Source organism: Amblyomma mixtum, chromosome 9 (assembly GCF_055824585.1).
Source record: "Amblyomma mixtum isolate Tamu chromosome 9, ASM5582458v1, whole genome shotgun sequence".
NCBI classification, from domain to species: Eukaryota; Metazoa; Arthropoda; class Arachnida; order Ixodida; family Ixodidae; genus Amblyomma; species Amblyomma mixtum.
This window is the reverse complement of record NC_143020.1, coordinates 119,257,478-119,270,808: the sequence shown is the minus strand read 5'-3', so window position 1 is coordinate 119,270,808 and position 13,331 is coordinate 119,257,478. Positions and strand designations below refer to the sequence as shown.

Here is a 13,331-nt window from a genome sequence, read left to right as displayed (position 1 = left end):
ACTGGGCACTCTTCAGGACATTCTGTGCAACTGTACTTGAGTGCAGCAGAGGACTGACTCAGTTGAACCGAGATTGGTTTGCCTTACATAAATTGCAGGAAATGTTGCAGGAATTCTTCTCACCCATTCGACGCCAAGTGTTTCGTTTCAGGTATTTTATGGTGTCACTCTCAACCTGTCACTGCTGATTATGGTGGCAAGCATGGCGATTTGAGAACGTCTAATTAGGCCGGTTCTCCGGTATTTGAAGTTGGGGCTAGAATCGATGAATACCAGAGAAGGAGAGATTTTCAGCGCTATATACTGCGACGAAAATCTTACTGCCTCCTTCTTGTGTATGCCCTGTGGCAGGCATTTACTCTCCAGGAGAAAGGCATAAAATCTGCACGTTTTTGCATGTACAGCTTCATATGTAGCTCAACGTTTAAAATCGCTACGAAAGCAAGGCAACGAGGAGATCCACAAAATACAAGCACTGGTTTTGTCAGTAATCAACGCGCCGTCTTTTAGGGCTAGTTTTATACGTAAAGAACCAACTACGTATCTCGATTTCACACTTCTCTGTACCAGCTCAAGAACGTGTGATTTAACAACGACCTTCCGAACTTCCTCCACATAAGTGACATGCACATATGCCGGTGCGTGTATATCATAAGCGTGAACAAATCGGAACTCAGTTAATTGACGCTCGTAATACCTGCTTGCATTGACCGCCTTTTTATGAAGCCAGTTGCTGTCAATAAACCTAGCGTCTCTCCTTCACCTAAATTAGATTGATGTTGCTTTGGTCTACCTGTATGACGTCCAAATCGCCTCACACAGGGAAGAAAAAAAATCTCTACCTCTCCCGTAACCGAGAGTAGAGTAAGCATGAAATGTTTACCGGCATAACACGAAGCGTACGCGGACACGACGAGACGCAGGCCTGACAAGAATGTACTACATGCAACGCGTTCGAAACTGTCTGTAGAGGCGAAAGCGTTTTCCGCACCACTTTGCCTATGTGACACTGGTGACGTTACCACTGAATTACGTCACACATAATTGATGACGAAGTAATGACAAATTACTTATTAGTAACGAATTAGTGACCAATTACTCATTAATGACTAATTAATCAACTGCTAATCGATAACTTAAGCTTCGCCTTTAGGAGTGGAACGCGACAGCGTGTTGTAGCGCTGCCAGGCAGTCCACGGAACGCCACCACCCGTTCGGCGCGATGCCTTGACCTCTGAACGCGACACTTTTTGGGGAAAGGAAATTACGCAGTAATTCTCCGTCATCTCTGTGGACATAGGAAGGGAGGAACGCCACCACCCGTTTGGCGCGATGCCTTGTCCTTTGAACGCAAGGCTTTTTGAGGAAAGGAAATGACGCAGTAATTCTCTGTCATCTCGGTGGACACCCGAACCACACCGTAAATGAAGGGAGGAACGCCCCCACCCGTTCGGCGCGATGCCTTGCCCTTTGAACGCAGCGCTTTTTGAGGAAAGGAAATGGCGCAGTAGTTGTCTGTCATCTCGGTGGACACCCGAACCGCACCGTACAGGAAGAGAGGAACGCCACCACCCGTTCGGCGCGATGCCTTGTCCTTTGAACGCAAGGTTTTTTGAGGAAAGGAAATGACGCAGTAATTCTCTGTCATCTCGGTGGACACCCGAACCACACCGTAAAGGAAGGGAGGAACGCCCCCACCCGTTCGGCGCGATGCCTTGCCCTTTGAACGCAGCGCTTTTTGAGGAAAGGAAATGGCGCAGTAGTTGTCTGTCATCTCGGTGGACACCCGAACCGCACCGTACAGGAAGAGAGGAACGCCACCACCCGTTCGGCGCGATGCCTTGCCCTTTGAACGCAGCGCTTTTTGAGGAAAGGAAATGGCGCAGTAGTTGTCTGTCATCTCGGTGGACACCCGAACCGCACCGTACAGGAAGAGAGGAACGCCACCACCCGTTCGGCGCGAAGCTACCGGCGCTTGTATGCCGGTCCGGTAGGAGGGCTTAGAGAGTCTCGTTAAAGCTCGTACGGTGCCCGGATGCTCTCGTTTCAGTGCCCGGATGCCGACTCTCGGTCTCGGCGTGACGTCACCACACTGCCGACAACGGGAGCTAAATTTCTCTAAGCGGCCTTCTCTCAAAGCCCCTAACAGATCACGTATGACAACGAAGTGTATTGTGGCATCTATGTGCTTTTTGCACGCGTTATTAGAAATCGGAAATTATAATTCCGTGCATTATCAAATGCACAGCTCGACTGATATCTTAATAAACATTGAGAAGACACTGGCAGCAGTTATTTTTTGTGACTCGTTTGGAGAGCAACCGGCGCTTGTATGCCGGTCCCGTAGGAGGGCTTAGAGAGTCTCGTTGAATCTCGATAAGTCTCGTACGGTGCCCGGATGTTCTCGTTTCAGAGCCCATGTCATGGTGTTTCTGGGTGGCCACCCACTTTGTATACATTTGTTTTGCCCTCAGTCATGAGTGTGTTTCCAATGTTTTGTTTGTTTGCACTGTTGAATAAACTTCCCTTTTATTCAGAGCCCATGTTTTTCGTTCTGTGTCTCGATCCACTGTTGCGCCGCATCGCCGCGAGTCCGTCCGTGTGCGGTTTCCCGCTGCCGGTCCACGGCCAGGTGAAGGTCTCGGCATACGCCGACGATGTGTCCCCGTTCTTGCGGGACGAGGACAGCTACGTAGCGTTTTTGCGGCTGTTTGAAGTGTACAGCGAGCTGTCCGGCGCCCAGCTGAACAGGGGCAAGAGTAGGGCGTTGCGTTTTGGCGCGTTCTCCTCAGACCTGTTGCGCGACGTGCAGTGGGTTTCCGCCGTGAAGGTTTTAGGGGTTTATTTCCTCGCGTCCGGTGAGCCGGCTCGCGAGACGTGGACCCGGCTTAGAGAGACCGCCGAGAAACGGTTGTCAGTGGCCTCGCGATTCCGTCTCTCCCTCGCGGAGCGCGCATTTATCATCCGCGCGTCGGTGTGCGCCCCACTGCACTATGTCGCACGCATCGCCCACCCACCCCGCAGCTTCATGCGCCGTTTGGCCACTTTATGTGGCTCGTTCTTTTGGGCAGGCAAGACGGAGTCTGTAGCGCGCGCGCTCCTCCGACTTCCTACTAACATGGGGGGATTCAGCATTCCCCACCTGCCCACATTCTGCAACGTGCTCGCTTTGCGGGCGACCAGCGACCTGGCTAACCAGGCCGGCTACCCGGGCAAGGCACTCCTGTCATACCTACTCGGTACGTCGCGCTCCCTTTTCTTTCCCGAGCAGAGTGTCGGCCCGACAGCCTTCCAGCAGCCTCGGTTTTTCCAGCGAGTCTGCCAGACGCTCAGGTCCCTCACCGCAGTGCTGCCAGAGATTGAGCTTTTTTCAACTCCCGCCTCTCGGGTACACGAGCTCCTGGCTGTAAAAGAAGGCCCAAAGAAGAAATTGGCGCTAAGTAGAGAGGTGCGTTGGCGGGACCTGACGTCGTCATCCCTTCCCGCAGACGTGCGAGACTTTGGCTGGCTGCGGGGCTGGCGGGCCCTGCCTACGGCAGATCGCCTGGCGGCTTGGGGTGTGGCCCCCTCCGACCGATGTCCGTAGTGTGGCCTTGTTGAAACCTTGCCGCACGCACTCTTTGAGTGTTATGTCACCTGGACATTTTGGGTTCTCATGTCTAGAATGTTTGGAGAGACCCTCGGCCCCAACTCCAGGTTTCGCGACCCTTTCGTACGCATGCTTCTTTGCTTCGGGGCATTCGTGCTGTGGCGCCAGAGAGGTGTGGCGTCTCTGCAGGGACGACCACGGAGAGCCATGTACCCTATGTTACAGCGGGTACGTGCACGCATGTTGGCCCAAGCGTACATGGACCTCGCTTCGCTGGAGGAGCACCAGTTCCTTCGGCGCTGGTCCACCCGCTTCATCGTCGCGGGCAGGGGCCGTGTGTCGATGCGGCTCCTGCCATATTAAGTGTGGCGCGCCTGTGTGGTACGCGTGTTTCGTACACGATGTTCGCTCGTTATGTTCGTGCCCGAAGTTTGTGCGCGAGGTGTGTGTGCGTTGTTCGCGCGTTATGTTTGTGCTCGGTATTTCCATCCGGCGTGCTTTCCATCCGGACCCCTGAACTTTCTTGGACATCTCGTGGATTTGGACTCTTTAAGTTTTCTGCGCGTGTGTGTGTGCACCGGGAGACATCAGTCGCCGCAATGTTTGTTTGTTTTTGTAGAGGGACCGATGTCCCTTTTTGGTCCTTGGTTCAATAAACTTTTATTAAAGCCCGGATGAGTGGAATTCAGTGCCCGGATGAGTGGAATTCAATGCCCGGATGAGTGGGTTTCAGTGCCCGGATAATGGCTCTCGGTCTCGGCGTGACGTCACCACACTGCCGACAACGGGCGCTAAAAGCATTTCATGCTTAAAATGTTAAGGGCCTGAAGACCGGAGCCTATCTCCACGTGGAGCGCTTATAATTCCAGGTGCTCCAATCGCAGGCATGTGTCGGAACAGGTGAATAGACACGTAATTTTTCAAGCGATTTCCTACAGCAGTCACATCCTGTTTCAGTCTTCAATAAAACCATAATGACTTGAAATCTCAACACATATTATCCCGCAAGACGGCTCTCTCAACAATTCATCGGCACGATTCAGATTTCCTCCTAGCTTGCCTATAGCAATCCACAGAGATTCTCTGCAGTAGCACTGGTGATCCAGCAAGCTTCAGCTATAGAAAATGCGTCTGGGACTCGCTCTTTTCCTGCTAGTAAATCATGTGCCAGAATTATTCTCGTATTCCGCCTATCCCGAGGAACGGAGCTCTCTTCAAAAATACCAGGACGCGAGTCAGGTAAGCTCTTCTGCATCGTTGTCTGGTGCTAGTACTGTGTGAATAGCTGTGCCTATGTGAGGCGTAATTATCAGATTAGGCTTTTAAGCAAGATCAATGCTACACATTCTTCAATAAAAAGTTCCATCTGTTGTTATGCTCATTTCGTTGCGTGATCGTATACTACCTGGTACATGTGGAGCTCGCGATCTCTTTTGACCCTTATCATCAGCCTGACTACGCCCACTGCAAGGCCTCTCCCATGTCTCTCCGATTAACCCCGTCCTTTGACAGCTGCGGCCACCGTACCCCCGCAAACTTCTTAACCTCATCCGCCCACTTGACGTTCTGCCGCCCAATGCTACGCTTGCCTTCTCTTGGAATCGACGACTCCGTTACCCTCAATGACCAGCGGTTATCTTGCCTTCGCATTACATGCCCTGCCCAAGCCCACTTCTTCCTCTTGATTTCGACTACGATGTCATTAACCAGCGTCTGTTCCCTCACCCACTGCGCCCGCTTCCGATGTCTTGACGTTAGACCTATCATTATTTCTTTCCATAGCCCACTGCGTTGCCCTTAACTTAAGCTGAGCCCTCTTTGTTAGCCGCCACGTTTCTGTCGCATAGGTAAGTACCTGTAAGATTCAGCTGTGGTAGACTTTTCTCTTGAGGTATATTGGCAAACTGACATTCATGATCGGAGAGAACCTGCCATATGCGCTCCACCACATTCTTATTCTTCTAGTCTTTCCCTCTCACGATCTGGATCAGCGGCCACTGCATGCCTTAAGTAGACGTACTCTCTTACCACTTCCAGCACCTCGCTACCAATTGCGAACTGCTGTTTCCTTGCTAGACTGTTGAACATTACTTTGGTTTTCTACATGTCAATTTTTAGACCCACCGTTCTGCTCTGCGTGTTTAGCTCATTGACCATGCTTTGGAGTTGATGTTCTGAGTGATTTAGCAAGGCAATTACATCCTGTAAACAGGCGGTGAATAACATTAGCTAGTCTCCCTTCCTGACACCTTTTCTTATTATAATTTTATTGCCGAATTTATGAAGTACTATGGTAGCTGTAAAGTTGTTATAGATATCTTGCAATATTTGCCCATAACACTCTTCTACACCCTGTTTCCGCATTGCCTGCATGACAGCTGAGGTTTGCACGGATTCATTTGCTTTCTCGTAATCAATGAAGGTTATTTATAAGGGTTGTTTATATTCTGCGCACTTCTCGATCACCTGACTGATAGTGGCAGAATCTGTGTGATACAGTTTACGTTTTTCTGGATTTTATACCTTTTCTTTCACAATTTCAAGCCTTAAACTTAAGCCTGGATAACGTGAAAAGGGGCTGTTTAGTCTAGCGCACGATTCTGGAAAATGCGGTGCTCCCAAGTCTAATTTTCATGGACACCTCTTTTAATTGCGAGGCAACTGTGGAGTAGTGCAAGATATTGTTAGGATCATATTGATGGGAATGGTCTTACCCTCCGATGTGAAGTTTCAAAATCTTGTTTTCGAAGTTTTTCCTGAGCTTTAACCCAGCAGTTAGGACTTTCACAGAAAACCAATCAGGTGTTTTTTTTTTCTCGCATTTAAATAACAGAAGAGTACAAGCGTCCCCACAGGGGTCTACGGTTGTATTGATTGTTATGATGCGAACCTATATTATACCCAGAAAAGATTCCTAAGTACAGGCCGGCTGAGAAATGAGCTCGAGATTTTCAGGGTGTGATAGAAGAAATGAAGGTTATATGAGTTAAAATGAAGTGCACTAAATTTTAAACTTTCAATCATTGTTTTCAAATAGTAATAACGGTTTTATTTCCACGTTCAGTGTTTCCCGGATCTTGGCAAGTGGTACATGATACAGCGGAACTACTATGCAGACCCGGATTTCGGTGGAGCGGCGAAATGCGTCACGTTTGAGCGATATGGCACTTACGAAAATTTTAGCACACCTGTCATATTCTATTACTCAAATCATGGATCCACGTAAGAGCTCCTAATTGCACTTGTAGAATTCATAATTTATTCACTGCAGATGGGACTATTTCGAAAAGGTACGAAACACTTAAAGCCATGAATAAAATAACCCCTAAAGAGCACTTTCCTATACAGTAACTGTACTCGCGTAAACGCCTTTAAGGCTTAGGTGTGACGAGTGTGTTATTCTGAGCTTTTGGCGGAAATTAGGTAGCAACTGAGAGAGAGAGAAAGATTCAGAGAGTGGGAAAGGTAGCAACTGAAATTTTAATGAACGCTGTAAGGTGACAAATTGAATTAATGGTTTGGCAAACGTAAGATTAGCAACCCTAAAAAAGAAGCCATCTCGTTAAAATGTAAACCAAAATAAATTTTTACAGACCTCTTAAGTTTGAAAATTCATTCCACTACTGTAAAATCTTTGACTTCGATTCGAATGACCATTTTGATCAGGTGCTTGACGTAACCGTCTCCTCGCAATAGCAACTATTTCCTAAAATACAGGTTTTTCTTAATGTACTAGTAAATTTGTCTACAACGGCTCACACACATATAATTTTAAATCATTAAGATATTGACTGAAATAGAAATGTGCTGTTAAAATAAAAGCTTCATAATGACGCAACATCAGTTGCGTGAAGTGTAAGAATACTTCCCCACTAACAGTATCTTACAACGAAGCACTCCAGGATGGAGTTTCTAATAATTAAAAGAAAGGAAGTCAGCAAACTAAACAAAAGACGTTTTTCCTATAGGTGGGCGCATAGACTTCACGAAAAAGTAAATTCGCGGATTACTTTGCTGGCCTGCTTGCTTTTTGCCGTATAGAATTCTGAAACAATTCACCATACCGGCCACAACATATATATGTAAGGGGATGAAAATATGCACTGATGTTTTGGTTTCTGACCTCTTTCAGGAGCGGCCAGCTCACTCTTGCATCTTCGCCTTGCTACTTCGGCAAAAACAAAAGCATCTTCAAACCCTTCAACTGTGGGTATACGCGATAGAATATGCAAGATGTTTATTTTAGCGAATATATTACAGCTTCTGAACAGTGACTGTCTTTGATCAGTCGGTGCTTGCGTCGTTACATAAAATGAAATCTAGCTGCGCACTTATCTCGACGCATAACGTATAACATAGCTACTTGGCACGTTCTGAAAGAAGGTTTGAGAATATTTATCTGATATAGAATACCACACTAAATCATTTCGTGTTCCCAAGCAGAAAATACAAAATAATAATGGTTAAAAAGAAAATACATATGAACACAATCTGGCGAATAATCCCCCCCTCTGTGCTTGCGCGTGTTGTCCTGAGTGGCCCAATGTCACGGTGTTCTGTTCAAATGTTTTAGGGGAATCCCCCAAGGTGGAGTAAATTTGTAATAAGGGAGTAATTACTCATTGGCATCCACCCAAGCGCAGCCGTACGGCTACAAAGGAAAGCTATACAGCTTTCTCAGAAACTTCGTAGTTAAAGAAAAATTCGTCCTGGTCCGGGGTTCCAACCCGGGACCACCGCTACACCGGAGCAGTCGCTCTACCAACTGAGCTAACCGGGACGGCAAGCTTATGGTAGGGAGAGAGCGAATTGATCAATAACTCGAAGTGGGAACAGTGTTGGTCAAATGTCACGGTGTTCTGAATGAGATTCAGGAGCTTGCGGGGATGGGGTGGCAGCGGCTGGCACAGGGCAGAGTGATATGTTTAGGGGAATCCCCCAAGGTGGAGATTTGTTATAAGGCAGTAATTAACCATTGGTAACCACCTAAGCGCCGCCATAGCGCTCCAAGAAGCAATACAGCTTTAATAGAAACATTTTAGTTAAAAAAAAATTCGTCCTGGTCCAGGGATCGAACTCCAAACCACCACTTCACAGGCAGTCGTTTTGCCAACTGAGCTAACAGGGACTTTTTTATTCTTTCATGAGCTAGCAGGGACGGCCAGCATACGGTAGACTGTGAGCGTATTGCTCATGTACTCGACGTGGCAACAGTGTTGGTCAAATATACAGGGGATTTTCTCAAGGTGGAGTAGATTTGTTATGAGGCACTAACTACACATTGTCATTCACCCAGGCGCAGCCATACGGCTACAAAAGAAAGTGAGGAAAATTCATAGTCAATGAAAACTTTTTCCTGTTCCAGGGTTGCAAGGGAGTTGGAAGGGAAATGCGAAGTTTGCGTGGAAGCTGTATCTCTTCCACAGAAAACAAAACTCTTTCCACTTCGAGTTATTGATCGATTCGCTCTCGCCCTACCATATGCTAGACGTCCCGGCTAGCTGAGTTGGTAGAACGACTGTTCCTGTGATGCGGCGGTCCCGTGTTCGAACATCAGATCAGGACGAAGTTTCTGTGGAACCTGCATCGCTTTCCATTGAAGCCGTATGGCTGCGCTTGGGTGGATCATCACCGTCATCGTCATCATCATCAGCCCGACTGCGCCCACTGCAAGGCAAAGGGTCTCTCTGATGTCTCTACAATTAACCCTGTCCTTTGCCATCTGCGGCCGGCGTATCCTCGCAAACTTCTTAATCTACTAATGCCTACAATCTAATCTAATCTAATACAAATAAGTATTTACTCTTTTATAACCGGACATGGTGAATTAGAGATATGAGAGAGGCCTTTGACATGCAGTGGGCGTAGTCGAGCTGATGATGGCGATGTGATTGAAAGCCTTGCTGTCAATGGCTGCTGCTTTAATTCACTGCCTGCCATGTGTACCGTTCTTCACGCAATTATATCGGCAGCTTACTGCTTGTGTTTTTCAGCTAGCCTCCAACTAGCAAGTTTCTCCGTGATTTACACCGACTGCATTTGCTTTATCACTCGACATGAATTTGCTGGCAATGGTGAGTGTTGGACACACAAAACAGCTGCTTAATTTTGAAGGATCTAAAGAAAAATATCGGTTTTTCTTTATATAGCCAGGCCCAAAACAAAATCCCTCTGCGATAAATTTTGTTTACGCAAAATATCACTGCGTGCACTTGATGTGATTACGATGTAATTTATTAGAAAGCACTCTGAATAAATAAGTGTTGAGATTACTTTTTCTTCAGCTCCAAATTCTCGTCTGTTTCGAGTGTGTATCGCTTCTGTAAGAGCTAATCGAGGAAGTTAAGGATCCAAGACGAACTTGCAAAGTCTCTGGCAGGTCAAATCAATGTAGATGACAGTTTATTGACCTGCCGTACCAAGATACTTTAGTTTAAATTACGCTGCTATTTTACATAACACTTCAGCCACTCATCACAAACAAACAACAGAAGAACGATGCAGAAGGCTTTAAGCCACATGTAGGTGCCATTTCGCTTTTGAATATGCTTTTGAACAAAGTATTGATTTTATATTTTGCAGCACTTCTTCACAAACGTCTGTCCAAAAATTTAAAATGTTTGATTTTCGTGGCTATCTTATTATTCTCGTGGAATTTTGTTTTAATAGATGCACTGAGGTATCATCTTGGTCAGACTGATATTGGTTATGCGTGCCATGTTTCACAACTTTCACAAGTTCACATGCGTTTCACAAGTGATTCACATTTGGAAGCAATTACTCATCGGTAGTTGCCTGAGGTCAGCCTATGGTACCGGGTTCGAATGCGGGTCCAGGCAGCTTCTTCCTAGATTCCAAAGCTTCATAAGAAATTTATAGCCTTCCTTTTGCGGCCGTAGAGTGGGCTCAAGTGAGTGCCAATCGGCAATGGCTCCCAACGTCGTTATCGGATACTTCAAGTGCGCACAAAAAATCGAGGGCTTTATTGCATTCTTGAACGCCTCAGGACTCACGAATCATTCTACCTTTATTCACTAAAAAATTAAGAAGGGGTGAGTGATAGCAATCGCAAGGGATGAGAGCTGAGAAAAATCCGTCTGAACGTTTATTACCATCTTTTTCTTGTTTATCGGCTCCTTTGCTTTTGTTTTTTTTTGTCAGCGCAATACTGCATCACAACCAACAGAAAGCTTTGCCTTCCAATCTCCCCTCTTTGTTGTGGTACCAAGCTGATGGTGCTTCGTTGTCGGAAACGCGCAGAATTCGCCGTGCTGAGAAGCACGATTAGCTCACAATTTTCAAAGAGAATACACAAAGAAAAGGTTTTTTTTGTTTAACTTTGTCCGCATGTTTCACTTTAATTTTTCGTCCCAAGACAGATGAAGAACCGAGGGTTACGAAAAAAATTAATTCAAGTATTGGAACCATAAACTAAACTTGTATTTTATTTGCCATATCTTAAATTAATTCAAGGTACCTTCGATTGATCACTTCGATCCTTTCACTCAGATCGCAGATCTCGGTGAGCTCTGAATCCGACTGGAAAGCTATCTCAAGCCGGATAAGCGAGGCGCTCTGAGAGAGGTCTCGTGACAGGGATAAAACGCGTAAGAATTTCGTTTAGACACGACTGGTGGCAGTATTCGGCAGAGTTCATTAAGGCGAAAGCCTTGTATGGCTCATTAGCAACGAAATTGGGCGCCGTTGTAGGCGGCCAGGATAAGTTGTCTAGAAAACTGCCAATGACATGATTAGCAAAAAGGAAAAAATTTTTTTCCGAAGGTGCGGGCAATTGAACCAGGGACCTCCAGATTGCAAGGGACGCACACAACCCATCCGCAACAAAGGCGATTTTTTTTTCGCTCGTTGGGTGTTGACGAATAAAGGGGAAAGTGTATGCGTTGCCTTACGACTGTATGCTAATGAGTAGGTTTTTTATTGGAAAGGAAGGAAGGAAGGAAGGAAGGAAGGAAGGAAGGAAGGATGGAAAGGAAGGAAGGAAAAAATATAAATTGAAAATTACTGCTTTCCCCTTCAAAGCACGTAAGAAGTTTTAAGGGACCTCCGAAATATTTTATTCTCACCATGCCGTTCGTCGAAGCAGACCCATATTTCATCCTCAGGGCACTCGCTGGCACTGACCTGTTTAATTGCACCTGGACTTTCCATCTTAGCCAACTCAGTCATCATCCCGATCATTTAGCTAGCAAGCAATCCCACTCTAAGCCACACACACACAAAAAATTGCTCTGTCGCTGTGCACACGCAGATATTTTTGCACTCGTCACTGAAATAAACACCTTCATTGCATTCGCGGGATTTAACCCGGGTTCTATCTACGGCTCACAAACTATGTGATCTAACACTATATATATATTGTAGCGTACTTGCTGACGAAGGGGGCTTTAATAGCAGGCACGAAGACAGAGAAGGCCAGGCAAGCTGGGGCAGCAAAGCGACAGAGTCCTCACGTCGCGAGCCCTACTTCGTATGCGCCACCTGGCAATACTAGGTGGCAATATAGTGAAGAGTGAAGTAAAGAGTTGAAGTACACTTCTTAAAGAAACATTTATTTACCGACGGTTTCGGACGGTGGACCGTCCTTCATATATATATATATATATATATATATATGAAGGATGGTCCACCGTCCGAAACCGTCGGTAAATAAATGTTTCTTTAAGAAGTGTACTTCAACTCTTTACTTATGTTGTTAGCAGTCGAGCAAGTTTTTTCATCGTAATATATATATATATATATATATAAGATAAAGTCACCAGAAATTGAAAAACGTTTCGGCTGGAAAACTTCCTCGAAAAGTCGTGAATTAAATCCTGTTATGTTTTTCAATTTCTGGTGACTTTATCTTATATTGATCAATCAGCTGCCAAGAAATCACTTTTGATATATATATATATATATATATATATATATATATATATATATATTATCTTGTATATTAAAAATGCCATTGGAGTAACCTGTTATAGCAACCACAACACACTGTATTCTGTGTCGAGAGCTGCGGACGAATATATAGTAGAGATGCATTGGAGGCGAACACCGCGTAAATCACTGGTGAGTGCTCATAAAACAAGATGTGCATCCTATATGGTATGGGGATCTTGCATGTGCTTTGGCCTTAATAAAGAGGCAGGGTGGTCGCGTACACAGAGATGAAATAAAGTTCCTAAATCAAAAACACATTGCACGAGGCGCTTCCAAAATGCAGGCATGAAAAATGGCATAAAAGCGGGTACTGCACACGAAGAGGGATTTTACGCGGTCACATTCCTTCGGTGAGATGCTGCTGCCGCGAATGCGTTCAGACGAATGCAGCTGTTTGAAATGCCTCGTTCTCTCTTTCGTGGATGCGCAGGTCACGAATGTTCGCTCTGGCGTCGCGCTGACAAGCTGCATGAGCCCGCTGAGTGCTGCGAATTCATCTATGACCAGAACTGCGGCTCATCGCCCAAGTACAAGATATACGATGCTTCGTGCCAGTCGGAAGCCTAAACTCCGCACCGAAGGTGCCCCGAAGCAGGCACTCATGATTTGTCAGAGCCGAAGGCTCTGATTTGTCGCATGCTAATCCTGTGAACAAGTTAGAGCACACTGATCTTAATGGTATTGCATGCAATTGTTGCTTTATATTTTTATATCCGGTGTATGAAGGAGAGATAATTAGCACAATTCATAACTTAAATAACAGGGAGGCTAAGGATACTGACGGAATTCAAAT

The 13,331-nt window shown here is 46.0% G+C and overlaps 1 protein-coding gene across 1 annotated transcript; it reads left to right on the top strand.

Moving 5' to 3' along the window:
* Positions 1-4,714: 4,714 nt before the first annotated feature.
* LOC149330976 (uncharacterized) lies at positions 4,715-13,105 on the top strand. The gene is made up of 5 exons (XM_089560035.1): positions 4,715-4,828; positions 6,654-6,811; positions 7,722-7,795; positions 9,583-9,663; positions 12,969-13,105. The coding sequence occupies exons 1-5, from the start codon at positions 4,715-4,717 to the stop codon at positions 13,103-13,105; spliced, it is 564 nt and encodes a 187-aa protein (XP_089416161.1).
* The last annotated feature ends 226 nt before the right edge of the window (positions 13,106-13,331 follow it).